This window comes from Bubalus bubalis, chromosome 5, assembly GCF_019923935.1.
Source record: "Bubalus bubalis isolate 160015118507 breed Murrah chromosome 5, NDDB_SH_1, whole genome shotgun sequence".
NCBI classification, from domain to species: Eukaryota; Metazoa; Chordata; class Mammalia; order Artiodactyla; family Bovidae; genus Bubalus; species Bubalus bubalis.
Window position 1 is genome coordinate 125,359,830 of NC_059161.1, and position 21,613 is coordinate 125,381,442.

General features: G+C 50.4%; 2 protein-coding genes and 1 long non-coding RNA gene across 10 annotated transcripts; 1 reads left to right on the plus strand and 2 right to left on the minus strand.

Moving 5' to 3' along the window:
- Positions 1-1,164: 1,164 nt before the first annotated feature.
- Positions 1,165-7,846, minus strand: LOC112585219. Its single transcript, XR_006551415.2, has 4 exons — positions 7,555-7,846; positions 5,237-5,319; positions 4,543-4,877; positions 1,165-1,740 (listed from the first exon to the last, which is right to left on the minus strand). It is a non-coding gene; the product is annotated as an uncharacterized LOC112585219 (long non-coding RNA).
- A 39-nt stretch (positions 7,847-7,885) lies between these two features.
- On the plus strand, positions 7,886-15,778 carry KAT5 (lysine acetyltransferase 5). 4 transcript variants are annotated; one of them, XM_006056457.4, is made up of 14 exons: positions 7,886-8,035; positions 8,135-8,201; positions 8,529-8,597; positions 8,684-8,820; positions 9,107-9,262; positions 9,352-9,426; positions 9,528-9,602; positions 9,947-10,195; positions 10,280-10,369; positions 12,586-12,726; positions 12,810-12,903; positions 14,772-14,931; positions 15,056-15,137; positions 15,230-15,778. In XM_006056457.4, exons 1-14 carry the CDS (start codon positions 8,024-8,026, stop codon positions 15,362-15,364), a joined length of 1,542 nt encoding a protein of 513 aa, XP_006056519.1. In that variant the 5' UTR covers positions 7,886-8,023; the 3' UTR covers positions 15,365-15,778. The 4 variants fall into 4 exon arrangements, with proteins under 4 accessions (XP_006056519.1, XP_006056521.1, XP_006056518.1 ...); XM_006056459.4 differs by lacking the exon at positions 9,107-9,262 and having other exon boundaries at positions 7,888-8,035; XM_006056456.4 differs by having other exon boundaries at positions 8,009-8,201.
- On the minus strand, positions 10,846-17,083 carry RNASEH2C (ribonuclease H2 subunit C). 5 transcript variants are annotated; one of them, XM_045165848.1, is made up of 5 exons: positions 16,799-17,076; positions 16,430-16,605; positions 16,225-16,344; positions 11,342-11,438; positions 10,846-11,110 (listed from the first exon to the last, which is right to left on the minus strand). In XM_045165848.1, the coding sequence occupies exons 1-5, from the start codon at positions 16,968-16,970 to the stop codon at positions 11,070-11,072; spliced, it is 606 nt and encodes a 201-aa protein (XP_045021783.1). In that variant the 5' UTR covers positions 16,971-17,076; the 3' UTR covers positions 10,846-11,069. The 5 variants fall into 5 exon arrangements, with proteins under 5 accessions (XP_045021783.1, XP_044799643.2, XP_044799644.1 ...); XM_044943708.2 differs by lacking the exon at positions 10,846-11,110 and having other exon boundaries at positions 11,172-11,438; positions 16,799-17,083; XM_044943709.2 differs by lacking the exons at positions 10,846-11,110; positions 11,342-11,438 and adding an exon at positions 11,508-11,531 and having other exon boundaries at positions 16,799-17,067.
- Between the last annotated feature and the right edge of the window lie 4,530 nt (positions 17,084-21,613).

Consider the following 21,613-nt stretch of genomic DNA (forward strand, 5'->3'; position numbering starts at 1 on the left):
TGGACTGCAGCCTACCAGGCTTCTCCGTCCATGGGATTTTCCAGGCAAGAGTACTGAAGTGGGTTGCCATCGCCTTCTCCGATTTATAATGCATGCACATCTCGTCTCTTTTTTACATAATTTATTTATTTTGGGTTGTGCAGGGTCTTTGTTGCTGCGCGTGCCACTTTCTCCACTGGGGTGAGTGCGACTGCTTTTCATTGCCGTGCGCGGGTCTCTCACTGCAGTGGCTTCTTTTGTTGGGGAGCGTGGGCTTCCCTGGTAGCTCAGTTGGTAAAGCTGGTAAAGAATCTGCCTGTAATGCAGGAGACCCTGGTTCGATTCCTGAGTTGGGAAGATCCCCTGGAGAAGGGAACAGCTACCCACTCCAGCATTCTGGCCTGGAGAATTCCAGGGACTGTATAGAGAATTCCATGGGTCGCAAAGAGTCGGACGTGACTGAGTGACTTTAACACGGGCTTTAGGCGCACAAGCTTCAGTAAGTGCAGCACGCGGGCTCAGTAGTTGTGACACACAGGGTTTAGTGGGATCTTCCCAGAGCAGGGATTGAACCTGTGTCAAATCACTCCGCATTGGCAGGTGGATTCCCATGCACTGTGCCACCAGGGAAGTCCTGATGCGTGTCTTAAAGAAAGGCCCTTTCTCATCCGTGCAGCCCCCTCTGGTTCCCCTCTAATCACTCTCCTTAAAAAACAACAACTCACATTAAAAATTTTTTTTCCTTTCAAATGTTTTCTTTTCATGCAAATTCAAATGTGCTGCTTCCATTTCCTTGGCCCCTACACAGCCTGACTTTCTCCCCCCAACCTCTGCAGAAGGTGCCCCCGAAGTCTGGGATGACCAGCCAACTGCCCAGCCCAGCTGGTATTTTCCTACCCTTGCTGCCATCCACGCTGAGGAGTCCCAGGCCCAGCCGGCAGCCTAGGAACCCCTGGCAAGCAGCCTTTACCCCTACATTTTTGTTTATGTTTGTTTGCTTTAACGCTTAAATAATTTTTTTTTCATTTATTTATTTTTTGTCTGCACAGCTTGTGATGTCTTAGTTCCCTGACCAAGGACTGAATCCAGGCCCGCAGAGCCCTAACTACTGGACCACTGGGGAGGTCCCAATTTCTTATTTTTAAAGTTCCAACCTACTGAGAAATTAACACCTTGTCAATCTAGAACAACACTGGCAGTCATTCCTCATGCACTTCGGTAAGTCCCCTAGCTGGTAGAAGAAGGTTTATGCTATAGCACCTCCTCTCCCATGGCCGCAAACCAGCTTCCATGACGGGCCCCTGCTGCCCTCGTTCCTTGCCCCATCCCCACCAGCATTCACCTTTCCTACTCCCAAAAGTACAGCTCATGGCAACCTTTTAAAGAAAATTATTTTAATGGATGTCCCAGCAAATGCACTTTTAAAAAAGCCCTCTCTGAAAACCAGAGCTAATGAAAATGAATTGTGTTCATGGATTTTTTTTTTTTTAAGCCTTCTCTGGGTCAGAAACGTATCGTTCTGAACACTTGAGTTTTGTCTCATGTACTTGTTTTCCTTTAGATTTCCTGAGATCTCAAGGAGAGCTCAAGCCCATTTTCCTCAATGAGAGCGCCTCTGAGCTCGGTGGGGCTCAGCTTCCCGGCCCCTTCCTGCCTTGGATTCTTTCCCGCGAACCAGTCATTGCTTCCATGACACTGATGGGGAACGTTCCACAAAGGCCATGAGCCGGATCACAGCCCACCTCCTGTGACAATTCTGTGCTGGAAAACACGTGAGCCAGAGAGCTTACCCAGAAGAAACATCTTCAGCTCTCAAGATCACAAGACAGAAAACAACAAAATTCTGTAAAGCAATTCTCCTTCAATAAATAAATAAATTAATTAAAAAACAATCTCTCACACATCATTAGTGCAGTTTAGAGGAAGTGTTTCTTTACTCCCACTTTGAATTCAGCCAGCATTTCGATGGGTCTGGATCTTATAAGCACAACCATAGCACATGCATTTGGAAAACAGATGTCTGTGTTCCTCTCTTCCAAAGAGGCTATGGAATGAGGGTTCTTATTCTTCAGGATCCAAGGCGCCCAGAGACCTGGGGCCCAGGAGGGCTGCCAGCCCCTGCCTTCTTGTACCCGCCAGACCTGCTTCCTCACCACACTGTTGGGCATACCCTAGTCTGCAGCCACCGTCAGTCCTTGCCCCTGTAGCAGCAAGAACCTTCTAGCTACATTCAGGCACTACACATATCCTGTTCCCAGAAGTGTCATTTCCTCAGCCATCTTTTGAACCTTTAATCAGATACATTATGTTCTTTCTTTGTTTTTAACTTTTTATGTTGGAGTACAGTTGACCAACAATGTTGTGTTAATTTCAGGTGGACAGCAAAGTGACTCAGTTACACATATACATGCATCTCCTCTTTCTCAAATTCTTTCCCCATTTGGGTTGTTACATAACATTAAGCAGAGTTCCCTGTGCTATATGATAGGTCCTTGTTGGTTGCTGCTAAGCTGCTAAGTCACTTCAGTCGTGTCCGACTTTGTGCAACCCCATAGACAACAACCCACGAGGCTCCCCCGTCCCTGGGATTCTCCAGGCAAGAACACTGGAGTGGGCTGCCATTTCCTTCTCCAATGCAGGAAAGTGAAAAGTGAAAGTGAAGGTGCTCAGTCGTGTCCGACTCTTAGTGACCCCATGGACTGCAGCCTACCAGGCTCCTCCGTCCATGGGATTTTCCAGGCAAGAGTACTGGAGTGGGGTGCCATCGCCTTCTCCCCTTGTTGGTTAGCCATCTTAAAAAATGTGTATGTATCACTCCTGAACTCCCTAACTATCCTCTCCCCTGACTCTTTCCCCATGGTAACCATTAGTCTGTTCTCCAAGTCTGTGAGTCTGTTTCTGTTTGGTAAATAAGTTCATCTGTATAATTTCTTTTTAGATTCTGCACACAAGTGTGTGTGCTGTGTACGAAGTTGCTTCAGTTGTGTCCGACTCTTTGTGACCCTATGAACTGCAGCCTGCCAGGCTCCTCTGTCCATGAAACTTTCCAGGCAAGAATACTGGAGTGGGTTGCCATGCCCTCTTCCAGGGGATCCTCCCCACCTACAGATCGAACCTATGTCTCTTATATCTCTTGCATTGTTTGGCAGGTGGCAGGTGGGTTCTTTACCACTAGCACCACCTGGAAAGCCCCACATACAAGAGATATCATACCATAATTCTCTTTCTCTGACTTCATCAGTATGATAATCTCTAGGCCCATCCATGTTGCTGCAAATGGCATTATTTCATTGTTTTTAATGGCTGAGTAATATTCCATTGTCCTAACCTCTAGAGTACTGTGGCTCAGACAATAAAGTGTCTGCCTGCAAAGCAGGAGACCTGGGTTCAATCCCTGGGTTGGGAAGATCCCCTGGAAAAGAAAATGACAACCCACTCCAGTACTCTTGCCTGGAAAATCCCATGGACGGAGGAGCCTAACAGGCTACAGTCCGTGGGGTTGCAAGGAGTTGGACACAACTGAGCAACTTCACTAGTTCAGTTCAGTTCAGTCGCTCAGTCGTGTCTGACTCTTTGGGACCCCACGAATGGCAGCACGCCAGGCCTCCCTGTCCATCACCATCTCCTGGAGTTCACTCAAACTCATGTCCATCAAGTCAGTGATTCCATCCTCTGTCGTCCCCTTCTCCTCCTGCCCCCAATCCTCCCAGCATCAGAGTCTTTTCCAATGAGTCAACTCTTCGCATCAGGTGGCCAAAGTACTGGAGTTTCAGCTTTACATCATTTCTTCCAAAGAAATCCCAGGGCTGATCTCCTTTAGAATGGACTGGTTGGATCTCCTTGCAGTCCAAGGGACTCTCAAGAGCAACTTCACTAAAATAAATATTCCATTGTACATATGTACCACATCTTCTTTATCTATCCAATACTTAATTTTCTTGCTCTAAATGCCCCATTGACTCCCACTCCTCTTAAAGCAAAACCTGACTTCCTTACAAAAGTGCCATAAAAGGCCAGGATTGGCCAGCTTTCTGATTCCTGGATCATCACTCCCCCCATCCCCCAACCCCACCCCAGGTTCTCTCTCCTGGGATACACTGAACTGCACCCCACCCCACCCCTGCTGGTGGGCCGTGGTTTGTGTACACCAGTAGAATTATCCTGGTCACAGAGATTGGCTGCGGCAGAGGCACATGCCCCCAAATGGTTAATCCTAGGGCTTTCCTTCCACAGATAAGGCCCTGGACACATGTAGGCTCTAGAGCAGTGGTCCCCAACCTTCGTGGCACCAGGGACTAGTATCATGGAAGATAATTTTTCCATGGACTGGGAGTGGGGTGGGTGAGTTGGGGATGGTTCAGGCAGAAATGTGAGGGACGAGAAGCTGCAGAGGAGCTTTGCTGGCTTGCCTGCCGCTTACCTTCTGCTGTGCGGCCCAGTTCCTAACTGGCCATGAACCGGTACCAGTTCTTGGCTCAGAGATTGGGGACCCTTGCTCTAGAACCGGGGCAGCTGTGCTGTGACTATAAGAAGGGGCCACCTTGAATGTAGGAGGAGACTAACCCTGTGGAGGCCAGACCGGGAACACAGAATCCACATTGCTGGTGACTTCATCGAGTCTCCAGATGAGACCATCCTGAAGCCCACATGTGTTTGATCCACACAGATGGACACATTCCCTCTGGAAGCAGCCGGCGAGGGACACTGTATGACTCTCTGTGGCAGGAATCTTGCGTGACAGCTTCTAGAGAGGCCCCAGCTGACCAGCTCCTCACACTATTTCCACATTGTCACAGTACTTACTGCTGTCTGAAGGGGCTCTTTATGCTTTGGGTTGTCAGCTGCTCATGTCTGACCCACTAGAGCAGGGGACTCATCTTGACTTGTTCAAGTTGCTCCTGCAGGGGAGGCACACAGTGGGTTCTCAGTGAATACTGGTGAATGCCTGATGACCTGTTCACCAACTCTTTTATTTTGACCAGGCCACGTGGCTCGTGGGATCTTAGTTCCCTGACCAGTGGCCCCTGCAGTGGAAGTACAGAGTCTTAACCACTGGACCTCTAGGGAAGTCCCATCACCAAGTGTTTCTTTTCTCTCTGCTGTTGCTGTCCTCACTGCCTGAAACAGTCCCAACCCCTTTTTCCAGCCAACGCTACCCCACTTTCAACTGCAGGTCACTTATCAGATGCTCTGAGACCCCTTCCTGGGCCCCCACCTCAAGCTGTCTTCCCCGAGTCTCAGGGAGAGCCCAACTTACAAGACTGATCGCTCTTGGCAGCAAATGTCAGTTCACATCTCTGGCTCCCCATTCTTCATCCATTTGACAGTTTAGCTGAATACCTACTATGAGACAGGCGCTATGGAGGCTGGGAATATAGCACTGGGCAAACCACATAAATACTGCAATTCATGGATCTTACATTCTAGTGAGGGAAAGACAGTAACAAGCGAATAAGGAGAAGACATGATCTGACAGCTGAATACTATGAAGCAGAGGAGGGGAGGTGAGGTGGTGGGGGATGAGCAGACAACTGGGGAAGTCAGGGGTGACTTAAAGGGGAAGGTGACATTTGAGCAAAGACTTGAATGAGGTAAGGGAGTAAGCCAAGTAACTAAATACTGAGGTATAAATTTGAGAAACCTCAGCATGTGAATGGTATTTAAAGCCATGAGCTTCTAGGGCATCTTGAAGGGAGTAATTGTGGATATACAGGTGGAATTCAGAACCTGGGGCCTGGGAAGGTTTAGAGGTCATGGACAAGAGGAGCAACCCATAAAGGAGATAAGGAGCAATGGGAAAGCTGGAAAGAAATCAGGAAAGCCTGGTATCCTAGAAACCAAGACAGGAGAGTTTCAAGGTAGGAAGTAACCAACCATGCCAAATGCCACGGACAAAAGGTCTGAGAAGTGGCCATTGGATGAAGAATATGGGGGTCACTGGTGACTTTGATAAGGGGGCAGAGAATGAAACTGCTAACATGTTGGGATGCATATGTGAAAAGCTGTATGTATCAAGATGCTCTTTGTGGCACTGTTTGTAAGATGGGAAATCTGGAACTTGATTATTCAACAAGAAGAAATTAGTTGTGGCAGATAAGGTGCGTATAAGCAACAAAACACTATGTAGCCATTAAAATAGTGCTCTAGAATGTGAGAAGTGTTCAATTTATGCTACTAAATGAACAAGCTGGTCACAGAACAACATACACATTAAGAACCTATTTTTGTATTTGATATGTGTTAGTTGCTCAGTCCTGCCTGAACTCTTAGAGATCCCATGGGGAACTCTTTGTGATCCTACCAGGCTCCTCTGTCCATGGATTTCTCCAGGCAAGAATGCTGGAGTGGGTTGCCATTTCCTCCTGCAAGGGATATTCCCCACCCAGGGATTGAGCCTGTGTCTTCTGCATTGGAGTTGGTGATGGACAGGGAGGCCTGGCATGCTGCGATTCATGGGGTCGCAAAGAGTCGGACACGACTGAGTGACTGATCTGATCTGATCTTCTGCATTGCAGCCAGATTCTTTACCACTGAGCCACCAGAGACGCCCTGTTTGATAGCACAATAGAAGATAAAGCATGGGTTGGCATTTTTTGTAAATGGCCAGACAGTAAATGTTTTAGGCTTTGTGGGCATTCAGCTTTAACGTGGAAGGTGTCATAGACAAAATGTCAATGAATGAGATGGTGGCTATGTTTCAATAAAACATTATTTATGGACCCTGAAATTTGAATTTCATGATTTCCATGTATCATGAAGTATTCTATTTATGTCTCCCCAAGCTTTAAAGTCCAGTGTTCTTGCCTGGAGAATCCCAGGGACGGGGGAGCCTGGTGGGCTGCCGTCTATGGGGTCACACAGAGTCGGACACGACTGAAGTGACTTAGCAGCAAGCTTTAAAAAGAGTATAAAGACCATTCTTTGCCCACTGAGTGCAGGAAAACTAGAATAGGATTGGATCTGATCTGCAGGCCATAGTTTGCCTAGCTATTCATTCCCCGCACCTTGTATGTTTCCTTGTTGTTGCTTGTTTCCCAAAACACTTATCACTCTTTAATAGACTAGATAATTTATTTTAAAAATACATTTACTGTTCGTGATCCACACCCCTCTTTTCCCTCTCAGCCTCCAAGAATTCAAGCTCCAGAAGCTGCAAGTTATTTTATTCACTGATGTATCCCAGGCTCCTAGATAAATGCATGGGACACGGTAGTAGATTATTAAAGTTGCTGAATGTATGAATGAATAATATATTAATCAATCCTAAAATAAATCAACTCTGATTATTTATGGGAAGGACTGAGGCTGAAGATGAAAACTCCAATACTTGGGCCACCTGATGAGAAGAAAAGACACTGATGCTGGGAAAGTCTGAGGGCAAGAAAAGGGGAGGGCAGAGGATGAAAAGGTTGGATAGCATCACTGACTCAATGGACATGAGTATACGCAAACTCCGGGAGATAGGGAAAGACAGAGAAGCCTGGCAGTTCACGGGGGTCACAGAGTCGACACGACTTAGACGTGTGAACAATAACAACTCGTATAATTAGCAACCTAATATACAAAACAACAAACCTATAAACTTTCTTCCGTGAGCCCCCAACCCTAAGAAAGTCCACAACTTGAGGGGATCCTGGCGCCCACTTCTCGAAATCCGCCCCTAAACCCCCCAGCCGAGCACGCGCAGTTCACTCCCTGCGACGCAGCCTTGACGCCACCAGGAGACGCCCAAGCAGCCGCCCGCTAGGCACAAACACCAGTCCCACGTGACCGGTGTCGCACCCGGTGAGCGTCACGTGACGGACTCAGTTTTCCTCCAATCGTTGCACACGTTATGGGGATTCCACCCAGGACCTGACCTGAGTCTTAAAACAACCTATGCCCCTGCCAGCCAAACTGGCCGGCTCCGTCAGCAAGCTGGGCAGCGGTGTCTCTTAAGAACCTACTCGTAAAGCCGCTTCGGGGAAGACCGGGCCCACAACGTGCTCAGTCCCGGAAGTGACGGCTCCCAGAGGGGCCGGAAGTGGCAGTGGAGGGAGGGAAGATGGCGGAGGTGGTGAGTCCGGTGCCCGGGGCGGGGCGGAGGGAGCCAGGGGAGGTGGGTAGAGCTCGAGGCCCCCCAGTAGCCGACCCTGGCGCCGCGCTGTCTCCCCAGGGGGAGATAATCGAGGGCTGCCGCCTGCCCGTGCTGCGGCGGAACCAGGACAACGAAGATGAGTGGCGTGAGTGACGTCGGGGGGCGGGGCTAAGGAACCTGAGGGCGAGGGGCGGGGGGAGAGTCAACCGAACCCCGGGGAGGGGGTGGGGCCTCTAGAATTCTGGAGCGGGCGGGGCGCAGATACTCAGGAGGGGCGTGGCTTTTAGCCTTTAGAACTGGACAGGGCAGGGCTTGAAGAGGGGATGGCACTTGGTGACTAACCGGGTCTTGTGAGAGCGGTTCCAAGTGCTGGGGCTTTAGGGCTCGGGCCTGGTGGTGGAGTGCGGGTCGTAGGAGGGTGGAGCTTCATGGCCTGGCCTGTCTAAGGCCCTTGCCTTTGCTGTTCCCACAGCACTCGCTGAGATCCTGAGCGTGAAGGACATCAGTGGCCGGAAGCTTTTCTACGTCCATTACATTGATTGTGAGTTCTGGACCGGGATGAGGTGGGGCTGGAGGGTTGGGGGGCAGCCTCTGGCACTCCTTCCTGAGCCATACCCACTGCTGCAGTCAACAAACGCCTGGATGAATGGGTGACCCACGAGCGGCTGGACCTGAAGAAGATCCAGTTCCCCAAGAAAGAGGCCAAGACCCCCACCAAGAACGGACTTCCTGGGTCCCGACCCGGCTCTCCAGAGAGAGAGGTGGTGAGTAGGTCCCCTGCTTCACCTCTTCTCTCCTGCCTACTTTTAAAATCTCTTGGCCTCAGTGGCTCCCAGATGGGTGAGAGGCTGTGCCCTCCCACCCTGGCTTCAGCTTGTAAAGGATGGGGGCCAAACTGCAGATGTAGTTCCAGAGTCCAGTGACTGTACCTGTGTCCTTGAGAGGGCAGAGGGTGGGGTTTGATGACTCCATGCCGAGGGGGCCCTACTCCCCTTCCCCATCCCACCACCAACCCAGCCCCAGAGGAAGACCCTGGACCTATCTCTACAGCCGGCCTCCGCCCAGGCCAGCGGGAAGACCTTGCCAATCCCGGTTCAGATCACACTCCGCTTCAACCTGCCCAAGGAGCGGGAGGCCATTCCCGGTGGCGAGCCTGACCAGCCGCTCTCCTCCAGCTCCTGCCTGCAGCCCAACCACCGCTCAACGGTACCCTCAGCAATTCCAGGGACCTTGCTTTCCTCTCAGGTCCCGCCTTCTCTACCTTCTGACCCACCTGTCCTGGTTTCTCTCTGCAGAAACGGAAGGTGGAGGTGGTTTCACCAGCGACTCCAGTGCCCAGCGAGACTGCCCCGGCCTCAGTTTTCCCCCAGGTGAGTCCCCCAAGCCATCTCTTCTGCCCTCCTACCCTCTGGTAGCCCCTTTTGGGCTCACCTCACAGCCACCCCTTCTGTCCCTCCCCTATCATTTGCAGAATGGATCAGCCCGGAGGGCAGTGGCAGCTCAGCCCGGTCGAAAGCGGAAATCGAATTGCTTGGGCACTGATGAGGTAGGTCTGGGGAGGAGGGAAGCTGGGTGAAATGAAGGGGACATGAGGGCACGGGGTTTAGTGACTACTTTAAAAATGAACAAGGGGTACTGGGCAGAAAGGGTGTTGGAATTAGGAGTGAGGCGGAACTGATTCCGATCCCGCACTAGGCGATCTTTTTCACCTTCCAGGTGAAAATCATCCAAGTCTTGGTTTCTTCAGTTGGCAAATGGGGATTACAATACCTCTCCTAAGAGGGTCACTGTTAGGTTTGGACAAGGAAACCTGTGGAAGGGCTGTGAGCTGTACAGTGTGCTGCTTGAGTTGTCTTCTGTAACCTGGTATCTTTCACGGGCCCTGGGCAGGACTCCCAGGACAGCTCAGATGGAATCCCGTCCGCTCCTCGCATGACTGGGAGCCTGGTATCTGACCGGAGCCACGACGACATCGTCACCCGGATGAAGAACATCGAGTGCATTGAGCTGGGCCGGCACCGCCTCAAGCCCTGGTACTTCTCCCCGTACCCTCAGGAGCTCACTGCACTGCCTGTTCTCTACCTCTGCGAGTTCTGCCTCAAGTATGGCCGAAGCCTCAAGTGTCTGCAGCGTCATTTGGTATGGGGAGTCCCAGGGGTCATCCTCCTAGCAGCCCCCACCCCCCACCTCAGCCCCTGTGCCTGATTCTCCTGTCTTCCTCAGACCAAGTGTGACCTGCGACATCCTCCCGGCAACGAGATCTACCGCAAGGGCACCATCTCCTTCTTTGAGATCGACGGACGTAAGAACAAGGTCAGTGGCCGAGGGGCAGCGGGAAGGCTTTGGTGCCGGGAGTCTGAGGGAGTTGAGTGAGTAGCTGCTTCCAGCTCAGGAAGACACTGACCATTACAGCTAACAGATCTCTTCACCGTATTTACTGCATTCCTGCCGTAGGGCGGGTGCTGGTAGATACAGAGTGACCAGGAATTTGACAAAATCTCTGTTTTCTGAGAGCTCACAGGGGAAGACAAACAGGCCAGTAGCAGTTTGGATCCCAATGTGATATGTTTCATGAGAAAAGTGGGCTGTCAGGATCCCGGGGTGATCAGCAAGGCTTCAGAGAGGACGTAACCTCTGAACCTTGACACAGGGGTAGGGTGGGCACAGGAATCCCCAGCAGTGGGTTCTGAAGGGCAGGAGTGGGCATCCTGGCAGAGCCCAGAGACCCTGCAGGTTCAGTTCCAGACCACCGTGATAAGGTGAACGTTGAAATAAAGCAGTCACGCAAGTTTTTCTGGTTTCCCAGACTACATAAAAGTTATATTTATGTTGTGCCATAGTCTATTAAGGGTGCAATAACAGTATCTAAAGAAAATTACAGTGGTAACCTCAAGAATCACTGATTACTGTAACAAATAATAATGAAAAGGTTTGGAATATTATTGCAAGAATTATGAAAAGGTGACAGAGATGCAACATGAGCAAATGCTGTTGGGAAAATGGCACTGATAACTCAAGGCAGGGTTTGCCACAAACCTTTGTTAAAAAAGCAATCTCTGGGACTTCACTGGTGGTCCAGTGGTTAAAAAAATCTGCCTTGCAATGCAGGGGACATGGGTTCGATCCCTGATCAAGGAACTAAGATCCCACATGCTGCAGAGCAACTAAGCTCATGCACCACAACTAGGAAGTCTGTGCCTTCCAATGAAAGATACCACATGATGCAACTAAGACCTGAGGCAGCCAGATAAATAAATAACTTTAAAAAAAAAAAAAAAAGGCAATCTCTGTGAAAGCCAATAAAATGAGGTGTGCCTGTGCAGACGGCGAGCATCGAGGAGCTGTCCTTCCAGCTGGAGTGCAGACAGGATGAAGGCAGGCTCTGTTACAAGGACAGAGTTCAGGTGGTGGGACTGAGGTCAGCTGGGAAGGGGGGACGCTACAGGTCTGGGGCTTCACATCTGCCTTATTCTGGCTGTGGGGAGGAAGAAGGGAGTAACCTCCAAGGACCTTCAAGAGTGAAAGGCCTCCATCCCTGGGTCCTGGAGGGTGGGGAGGGAAGGACAATCACTGACTGGCAGGAGAGAGCTCTGGCTTGAGTGCTGGGGGAGCTTAAGAGAAAGATGCTGTTTTAACCACCGTTAACTGTGTTAGGTGCGCGCTTGGGTATCCAAGTGACCATGCCTGCTGCTGCTAAGTCACTTCAGTCGTGTCCGACTCTGTGCGACCCCATAGACGGCAGCCCACCAGGCTCCTGTCCCTGGGATTCTCCAGGCAAGAACACTGGAGTGGGTTGCCATTTCCTTCTCCAGTGCATGAAAGTGAAAGTGAAGTCACTCAGTCATGTCCGACTCATAGCAACCCCATGGACTGCAGCCCACCAGGCTCCTCCGACCGTGGGATTTTCCAGGCAAGAGTACTGGAATGGGATGCCATTGCCTTCTCCGAGCCTAGCAGCTGCTTAAAAAGCCTCTGGTGATATGCAGGAGAGTTGTGAGCATGGAGTATAGTAGCAAGATGAATTTTACTGGGCCAGCCCCTTGAGAGACCCCAGACTTCTTCACCCATGTTGTAGACAAGCAGATGTGTTTTCAGGACGTGTGACTGGGGAAGAGAGTACTGTGGCTTTTTGACAGCCGGACTCCTGAGACTGTCACACAGGCAGAGCTTTTCTCATAAGCCTTGGTCAGTCTTCCTGGTCACACATCAGTTTGTTGACTGGTAACTGTGGCAGAGGGCAGTAGAGGCCTCCCAGGCCAGCTAGGTGGAGGTGTGGGGAGCAGGGGCAAACCTGCCCAGCTCACCCGGAGGTCGGTGCTTGAATACCATTACAGCTGGAACAGGGACTCCTGGGCGCTAAGAAGGGCTCGTGCCTAGGGACAGCCTGGCCCATGGATGGGTTCAGGCCTTAGGGAGGAAGGCTTATCCCCTTTCAGCGTGGGGGACAAAGAGGCTCCAGGCTGACACCAGCCTGACGGCCACACTCCAGGAGAGCCACCCGGGGTGGTGACAGACCTTGTCTTTTGCAGAGTTATTCCCAAAACCTGTGTCTTCTGGCTAAGTGTTTCCTCGACCACAAGACGTTGTACTATGACACAGACCCTTTCCTCTTCTACGTCATGACAGAGTACGACTGCAAGGGCTTCCATATAGTGGGCTACTTCTCCAAGGTGAGTGCTCCTGCAGGCGGTCCCTCAGTCCCGCCCTGAGCTGGGTCCCTCCCCTTACGCTCACTCCGGCCTGGCTTTTCCAGGAAAAGGAGTCCACGGAAGACTACAACGTGGCCTGCATCCTGACCCTGCCCCCCTACCAGCGCCGGGGCTATGGCAAGCTGCTGATCGAGTTCAGTGAGTACTCACGCTGCTGGCTGGGGGCCGGGGCGGGAGCAGGCAGGCCCAGGGCCCGGGGCTGCACATACGGACACACAGGGCTGCCATGTTCCCAGCTCTGGCCTTTGCAGTCCAGTCACTGGGGAAACTGGCCAGAAATAAAGGTGGGCCCCTCCCAAGGTTCTCTCCATTCTGGGGTGACTCTCCTGCTTGTCTGCACTAGGCTCTCAGTCCCTCATAGTTCCTTGGCCATGGTGCTGAGCACCACTCAGCCTGACTCATCAGCCCCTGCCCAGGGCCATGGGCAGAAGCTGAGTGAGCCACTCTTGCTCAGCTGTCTGGTCCTGTGCAGTTGTACACGTTCCTGGGCAAGGACCTGTGGCTCATTTCCCCACTTGTCACCTGAGCCTCGCGGACAGTGGATGTCACATCAACATGATTCACAGGGGATCTGGCCTCTGCCCCTTGTCACATGTGAACTCCACACTGACCTCCAAGGTCCCCTTCACTGCCCAGTCTCCTCCCCTCATTCTGTTCACCTCACTGTTCACTGCACCCTTGGGATAACCAAGCTCTGACCTGGGAGATGAGGAGGGAGCCTTGGCTCCCTGATGAAGACGTGGAGGCCTGACTTGATCACGGGTCACCTTGAGAAATTTTATTGGTAGAAAGATGCCAAGATGGCATCATGTCTTCAGGAAGCCCTCTGCCTGGCAGGGCAGGAGGATGCTTAGGAAACTCAGCTTAAGCCTTGGAGCTCACACCCAGTGGAGACGGGATGTGTGTGGGGCCACCAAGGAGACGTGCTCGTTGTGCCTGGCAGGAGCAGACAGGATACCAGAAGCACCAGTCCAGGCAGCTTCTGAGGGCGGGGGTGTTCACTGGGAGGGGCCACGAGTCCCTGTTGCTAAGGAGGCAAGCATGGCCTCCAGTTGATTGGTCAGGACTCTGCACGCCGGCCCAGCAAAGCTGAGTGAGAGCTCCAGTGTGCCCCTTCTCTCTTCCCTGCTTCCTGCCTCCAAAGCAGAGGCCTCTCTGTCCTCCCCACCAGGCTGTTAGGTAGAAGTCACAGGAGGCTGGGCAAGAGGGTCAGACTAGCTAATAAAGACGTATCAAGGGGAAAGCAGAAAGGCTACGCTCCAACACAAGGCTTGTGATGACTGAGGGTGAACGGCTTCTAGAAATAGTGGAGACATCTCAGGGCCCTGATGGGAAAAATGAAGACTCTGTCCAACAGATGTGAAACCACTCAGGGTTTTGCAGGGCCTGAGGGTCTCACCAGGAACTGCCTGCCAGTGCCCAGTGGTGACCCGGGTAGAGGAGGGCAGAGCAGTAGAATTGGGAGGGCGAGAGCCCTGGCAAAGGCAGTTACAGCTGAGGAATGGCCTCTGACTGGGAAGTGCTTTGGCATCACTCTGCTTACTTCCTCCCAGCCACCCAGCCTGGTCTTAGAGCCGCTGATGCTTCTCTGCTCACAGCTGGGGGACTGTTGTGACTGAGAATCTGAGCATCCTCAGGCCTGGACTAGAGGTGGGGCCTGGCCCACTCTTCTCCTCACATACCCAGACAGAGAGTCTGGTAGGACCAAGGAAAACTGGAGGCACTTTCATTCCATAAGCCATTCTCTGCACTTCCCTGTCCCACCTGTAAGCCCTTGCTGGCTCCTGGTGACTGTAGCTTCAGCGCACAGCTGAAGAGTAGGCGTGCTAGTCCTTTACGATGAAACTAAGGCACCGAACAGACAAGCCACATACCCAGACCACAGAACCACCACGTGGCAGGCCCAAGACGGGGCCATGCAGTCTGCCCGGTCGCCTGCGTTCTTAAGACACTAGTGACATAATACTGTGATCGTTTATCCACTTCCTCCTGCTCCATTGCTTTAGGCTATGAACTCTCCAAAGTAGAAGGGAAAACGGGGACCCCTGAGAAGCCCCTCTCGGACCTTGGCCTCCTGTCCTACCGAAGCTACTGGTCCCAGACCATCCTGGAGATCTTGATGGGGCTGAAGTCAGAGAGCGGGGAGAGGCCACAGATCACCATCAAGTGAGCCTGGCCCTGCCTACCCGGGGGTGCATGGCATGACCTTCTGTTCTCGGGTTTTCTCACTCCTTGGGGCCTGGGGCAGAGATGGAGGCCCCCGGGGGATCTGATCTTTGCCCTCCCACAGTGAGATCAGTGAAATTACCAGCATCAAGAAGGAGGATGTCATATCCACTCTACAATACCTCAACCTCATCAACTACTACAAGGTAGGGAGGCAGGCAGGGGGAGACAGGTGTGTGCAGGGACGCCGAGTGCAGGCCTGCGTGGGCTGACCTGCCTGGCCCCATCTCCTGTCCAGGGCCAGTATATCCTCACCCTGTCGGAAGACATCGTGGATGGGCACGAACGGGCTATGCTCAAACGGCTTCTTCGGATCGACTCCAAGTGTCTGCACTTCACTCCCAAGGACTGGAGCAAGAGGGGAAAGTGGTGACCGGATGCTGCCCTGGGAATGCTGGCAAAGGCAGCAGAGCTGAAGCTGGCAGCCATCCCGCCCCCAGCGGGGTCTCCAAGAGGCACACCAAGGGAGACAGGGCTGAGGACCACTCCAGAAGGAGAGGACGGGCCTGGTCAAGGCCGGCTGGTGCCCAGCACCAAGGCGAGCTCAGGGCTCACGGCAGCTCCACGGTCAGCTGGCTGCAGGCCCAGGCCTGCTGTGAACCAGGGACCAGAGGGAGCCAGGCAGCTGTGTATAGTAAGATGGGGGTGGGGGTGCCTTGTACAGAGGACTGGCGGCTGTACAAATTTCTTTTGTAAAGTAGGAGCTGGGGTGTGGTGGGAACTGGTTGCAAAATTCTGGCCTCTTCTGCCCCATTGCCCCCTGGCAATAAATTGTTTCTAGAGGTCAGAGCTATGGAAGGTTCTTGTGGGAGAAGGGGCAGTGTTGGCAGACTCACAGGTTCTGTGAAAAGCTCCTTTATTGGGTGAAGGACTCTGGCTTCACACTGAAGAAGAGGTTTCCTGGGGTTTGGGGTTCGGTGGCTTTCAATGTCAAGCTCTGGTTCTCAGTCTTCGGGTACCTGTGCGTGAATCTGCAACAGGAATCACCTCTACTATTGGATTTCTGCAGTGTAGTGACTTGGTGGCCCAGATATTCAGAATCATAGCCCTTCTAGAAGGCCAGAGAAGTGTGCTGAGGAAGCCTGTCCCTACCCAGTCTAATCCTCCAGTCAGACTGGGTCTCCATCTGCCCCAAGGTTCGCCCCAGCCCCAAATTCACTCCGGCGGTGGGGGGGGGGGGGGCGGGGGCGGTGTTAGATAAAGCCTGGGAAGAAGGCCCATCCACCTACTCACCGCTGCAGCGAGGCTGGGCCAGCTTAGGGCCCCACGCAGTTTGGCATCCGGACCAGGGATAGATTCCAGGCCCCACACGGTGAAGCTGCTGAAACTGGCTGTGGCTCCCATAAAGCGGTCCTGGGGACGGGAAGGAGCCCCGGCTCAGCATCCGGGCTGCGGTTCCCACCCGCGCTCCCTTACAACCCTATCCCCTAGTGCTCACGCAGTCCCGCTCCAGCGCCTCTGGGGGTTCCACCAGTTCCTGCTCCTGTCGCTCGTGGTCATCCTGCTTCGCCAACACCTCTGCCTTCTCTTCTGTCATCACATATCCCACGAAGCCGGGCGGCACCACCACCTCCTCGCCACGTAGACTACGGCCCCGAAACGACGCTTCTAGTCCTGGAGGAGGCAGGCGCAGGGAGGGCCTCAGTGAGGGTCTGATCCAGGCCTAAGGGAGCAAGCCCGGTAGCGGGCCGCCCGCCGCCTCCGGTGGACCACGATCCCCAGGAGGCCTGGCGCCGTTCCTGGCAGAGGAGAGCGCGATGCCGGCGCGGGGGCTGCTGGGAGCCGTAGTCCGGCCGCGAGCGCTCACCGTCAGGACCCAGACGGATGGCTGGGGTGAAGAAGCGCCCCACCGGCGTGGGCCGGTTAACCGGGACCTCGCAGGGAAGAAGGTGCAGCGAGGCGGGGGCGGGATCGCGCAGCGTATCAGGGCGCAGGTGGACGCGGCGTTTGTCGATGGTTTCCTCGTAGCTATTCTCCATAGTTCGTCACGACTCTGCAGCTCGCAGGCTGAGGCCAAAGCTGGCGCGTAAAGCGCGCGGAGCCTGTCGGGGGCAGTCAGCGCAGAGCCTCATGGGAAGCGTAGTTCTTCTCTGAGGCGTCTCTGCAATCCTGCCTCCCGGCGTTCCAGTCCCAGGGTTTTTTTTTTCTTGAATTCCCCGCCCCCGCCCCCGCCCCGCCCCCCTCCCGAAATACATTCTTACTGTAAAAAATTAAAACGATCTCTAAGAGTACACTTTTTACATTGATTAGTACAAAGTGTTGTGCTTTGTGGTGTGTGCAAAGAAGGGATATCAACCCTTCTTCACCTGTGAAGATATTTTATCCGAGTTTGTCTTCCAAACCTGTATATTGGTCATTTTTATTACAGAGAAGAGTTTTATTTATTTATTTTTTAGTCACATATTCAATGTATCTGCCTTTTCTTTTCAGGCCTAGTTTTCACAGTACTCTTTCCTTGTTCATTTCTTAAAGTTAGTCGCACGGTCGTGTCCGACTCTTGGCGATACCAAGGACTGTGGCCCGCCAGGCTCCTCTGTCCATGAAATTCTCCAGGCAAGAGTACTGGAGTGGGTTGCCATTTCCTTCTCCAGGGGATCTTCCCACCCCAGGGATCTAACCCGGGTCTCCTGCATTGCAGGCAGATTCTTTACCAACTGAGCTACTAACTCTTCTCTAATGTTAATATGTCTGGATACCCAACTTAGATTTTGACAAGTACTCTCATAAAACGAACTCATACAAAACTGGTAATTAAGATTGAAATTGCATTTAATTTATAGATTTGAGAAAGAGAAAAACATCCTTAGACTTCCAAGATCTGGCTTTGGTGGTCTGTTGAACAGGAACAATTTCATAGAATATCTGACGAGGTCACTCTGATGTGAGTGATGAAAACAAAAGCAAGATCATTCCGTACTCACCTGAACACTGACAAAAACACAAATATTGTCCAAAACACAAATAATGAAAATTCTTCTATCTTGGATAATATAGTGACTGTTGCTATTTTACCAATTATAGAGTTAGCCTCCATATAGATAATGTTTGTTAACATATCCCATCGTAGAAATACTCCCACTCTCTGAAGGCATCCAATCCAGAGAAAAGTCCCACTTCCTTAAACGCTCCCTCAAATTCCCTAAAACACAAGTCCAAATCCTAGAAATCCTTCCTGTTGTTTTTCAGTTGCTAAGTCGTGTCCCACTCTTTGCAACTGCATGGACTGCAGCATACCAGGCTTCCCTGTTCTTCAGTATCTCCTGGAGTTTGCTCAAACTCATGTCCCTTGAGTTGGTGATGCCATCCAACCATCTCATCCTCTGTCGCCCACTTCTCCTCCTGCCCTCAGTCTTTCTCAGCATCAGGGTCTTTTTCAATGAGTCAGCTCTTCGCATCAGGTGGCCAAAGTATTGGATCTCCATAGTGGCTATACTAGTTTGCATGCCCACCAACAGTGTAAGAGGGCTCCCTTTTCTCTGCACCCTCTCCAGCATTTATTGTTTGTAGATTTTTTGATAGCAGCCATTCTGACCGGCATGAAATGTTACCTCATTGTGGTTTTGATTTGCATTTCTCTGATTCTTACATATTAATTTTTTAAACATATATCTAGAATTTAAAAATTTTTCCTAATAGTTTTCTTTTCTTTCCTGGGTCTCCCAGAATTAATCATCTCACTTTCAAATAATGATCATGATCATTTTACTCCCTCATTACATCACATGTTTTCTTTTCTAGCACATCAACAGACATCTTTTCCTTTTTCCTGACATTTTCATGGGAATTTCACCAATACTCAAGTTGCTTTTCAACTTGTTTATATATATCTTGTTAAAGCTGTACTACTAAGGGGTTTTTTTTATCAATTTTTTTTTTATTGCAGTAGACTGGCTTTACAATGTTGTATTAGCTTTTGTTGTTGTTTCCATCACTAAGTCGTGTTTGACTCTTTTGTGACCCCATGGACTGTAGCCCACCAGACTCCTCTGTCCATGGAATTTCCCAGGCAAGAATACTGGGTTGCCATTTCCTTCTCTATAAGGGTTTTTTAATTTGGAAGTAGATGTTTGATTTATCTTTACATTTTTGGTTCTGTTAAGTTTCCCATAGTCTGGATTTTAGTGGTTGCTTTCTCATAATGTTATGTTTATCTGCCCTTATTTCCTATAAATTAGTAATTAGATATAGAAGCTTCATCAGATTTGGGGGGGGGCTGAGGAAGACTGCTTCAAGGAAGGCAGTGTGCTTTTCCATCTGGAGGGACCTAATACCTCATGTTTCCCTTTTTCTGTGAAGCTAGCAGCCCTGGACGATCATTGCCCAGCTGTTTCAATTCACTACGGTTGCAAAACTGGTATTCTAAGTTCACATCTCTTCTTCATTTACTTTATTCTTGCTGTTCAGTGGCTAAGTTGTGTCCAACTCTTTGAGATTGCATGGACTGCAGCACACCGGGTTTCCCTCTCCTTAACAAACTCCCGGAGTTTGCCCAAACTCATCATGTCCATTGAGTCGGTGTTGCTGCCCAACCATCTCATCCTCCATCGTCCCCTTCTTCTTCTGCCCTCAATCTTTCTGAGCATCAGGGTCTTTTCCAGTGAGTCAGCTCTTCACATCAGGTGGCCAAAGAATTGGAGCTTCAGCATCAGTCCTTCCAATGAATATTCAGGGTTAATTTCCTTTAGGATTGACTGGTTTGATCTCCTTGCTGTCCAAGGAATTCTCAAGAGTCTTCTCCAGCACCACAGTTTGAAAGCATCAATTCTTCGGTACTCAGCCTTCATTATGGTCCAACTATCACATCCATACATGACTACTGGAAAAACTATAGCTTTGACTATACAGACTTTTGTCAGCAAAGTGATGTCTCTGCTTTTTAATATGCTGTCTAGGTTGGTCATAGCTTTTCTTCCAAGGAGCAAGTGCCATGGCTGCAGTCACTGTCTGCAGTGATTTTGGAGCCCAAGAAAATAAAATCTGTCACTGTTTTCACTTTTTCCCCATCTATTTGCCATGAAGTGATGGGACCAGATGACATTTACTTCTAAAAGGAAAACTTCCCCATATCAACTATTTGGTTCCCCCTTGGTACAGTGAGTATAAGCAAGGCACTAGTATTGCTCGATACTTTCCTTCTGTTTCTCAGTTTTTGAAATGACTTGTTTCCCTGGCATGCTTCCATGGTGACTTTTTTTTTTGTGAGTATTATTATTAAATAATGTATTTTTAACATTTTGAATGCTCCAGTTACTTGTGTTTGTTATTCTCATTGATCCTGAAATTGTCCCACCTTTTTCTAGTGGGAACCTCTTCAAGTGAGCTTCTGAGTCTTTTGATGTGACCCTAGTATTCTTGCCTGGAAAATTCCAGGCAAGACAAAGGAGTCTGGCAGGCTACAGTCCATGGGGTCGCAAAGAGTCAGACACTACTTAGCATCTAAGCAACAACACAAAGTAGACTTTTATAGGTTTCCTTGTTTCACAGAACCACAAGATATTCTTGGGTTGTCTTGAAAACAGTTCCTGCTCCAGACTTGGACTCATCCAAGGATCCTTGGTTCCTTTTACTAAGAAGTGATATTTACTAATTCAGTTTGACACTAGATGTGCTCATGACTGCTGGATGTTTTCAGTGGACATTTCTAAATGTTTCCATGAAAATATGTATTTGTCTTTTTCAAAAAGAAAATACATCATGATTTTATGCTATTATATCTAGGATTACAGGGTTTTGGGGGCTTCCCTGGTAGCTCAGTGGTAAAGAATTTACCCGCTAACGCAGGAGACACAGGTTTGATCTCTGATCTGGGAAGATCCCCTAGAGAAGAAAATGGCAACCCACTCCAGTATTCCTGCCTGGAAATCCCCATGGACAGAGGAGCCTGGTGGGCTAGAGTCTATGGGGTCACAAAGAATTGAACGCAACTTAGCGACTGAACAATAACAGAGGGGTTTTACTAACCTCATTGCTCTTACCTTGGTATCTTTTTCTCCCACATGAAACATCCCAGTTCTCTGCAGCCTTGTTTCACATTACATACACAATAGTCTCAATAAAATAGCAACACTACAACTAACAATGTGATTACCAGTTAAAAAATTCTTTTTGTAGTTCTTTTTGTCCTTAAGATATATCCCACTAGGATGTACAATCAGTTTACTGCTTTTAAGTTCTATGATTATGCTACCAGTTGGATAAAAAGTTAGGCCCATTTGTTTCATGACTTTTGACTTTTAGAGATAGATTTTAAAAGATTTAGTTTTACTTTGTTGATTATTTTCATTTCCAAAGTCAAACTACAAAGATATATTTAGAGAAACCTAGTGTCTATCCCCGGAGAAGGCAATGGCACCCCACTTCAGTGTTCTTGCCTGGAGAATCCCATAGATGGAGGAGTCTGGTAGGCTGCAGTCCATGGGGTCGCTAAGAGTCGGACACGACTGAGCGACTTCCCTTTTACTTTTCATTTTTCACTTTCATGCACTGGAGAAGGAAATGGTAATCCACTCCAGTGTTCTTGCCTGGAGAATCCCAGGGACGGGGGAGCCTGGTGGGCTGCCGTCTATGGGGTTGCACAGAGTTGGACACGACTGAAGCGACTTAGCAGCAGCAGCAGCAGTGT

What these genes read in the sequence shown, in the direction of transcription:
- KAT5 (XM_006056456.4), top strand. Translation starts at nt 8,024, where the DNA reads ATGGCGGAGGTGGTGAGTCCGGTGCCCGGGGCGGGGCGGAGGGAGCCA. An exon ending in GCTCTCCAGAGAGAGAGGTG is followed by an intron (nt 8,821 to 9,106) that starts GTGAGTAGGTCC and finishes CTATCTCTACAG; the next exon opens with CCGGCCTCCGCCCAGGCCAG. An exon ending in ATTGCTTGGGCACTGATGAG is followed by an intron (nt 9,603 to 9,946) that starts GTAGGTCTGGGG and finishes GGCCCTGGGCAG; the next exon opens with GACTCCCAGGACAGCTCAGA.
- RNASEH2C (XM_044943708.2), bottom strand. Translation starts at nt 16,970, where the DNA reads ATGGAGAATAGCTACGAGGAAACCATCGACAAACGCCGCGTCCACCTG. An exon ending in CATCCGTCTGGGTCCTGACG is followed by an intron (nt 16,606 to 16,798) that starts GTGAGCGCTCGC and finishes TGCCTCCTCCAG; the next exon opens with GACTAGAAGCGTCGTTTCGG. An exon ending in GGCCCAGCCTCGCTGCAGCG is followed by an intron (nt 11,439 to 16,224) that starts GTGAGTAGGTGG and finishes TCCTTGTAACAG; the next exon opens with AGCCTGCCTTCATCCTGTCT.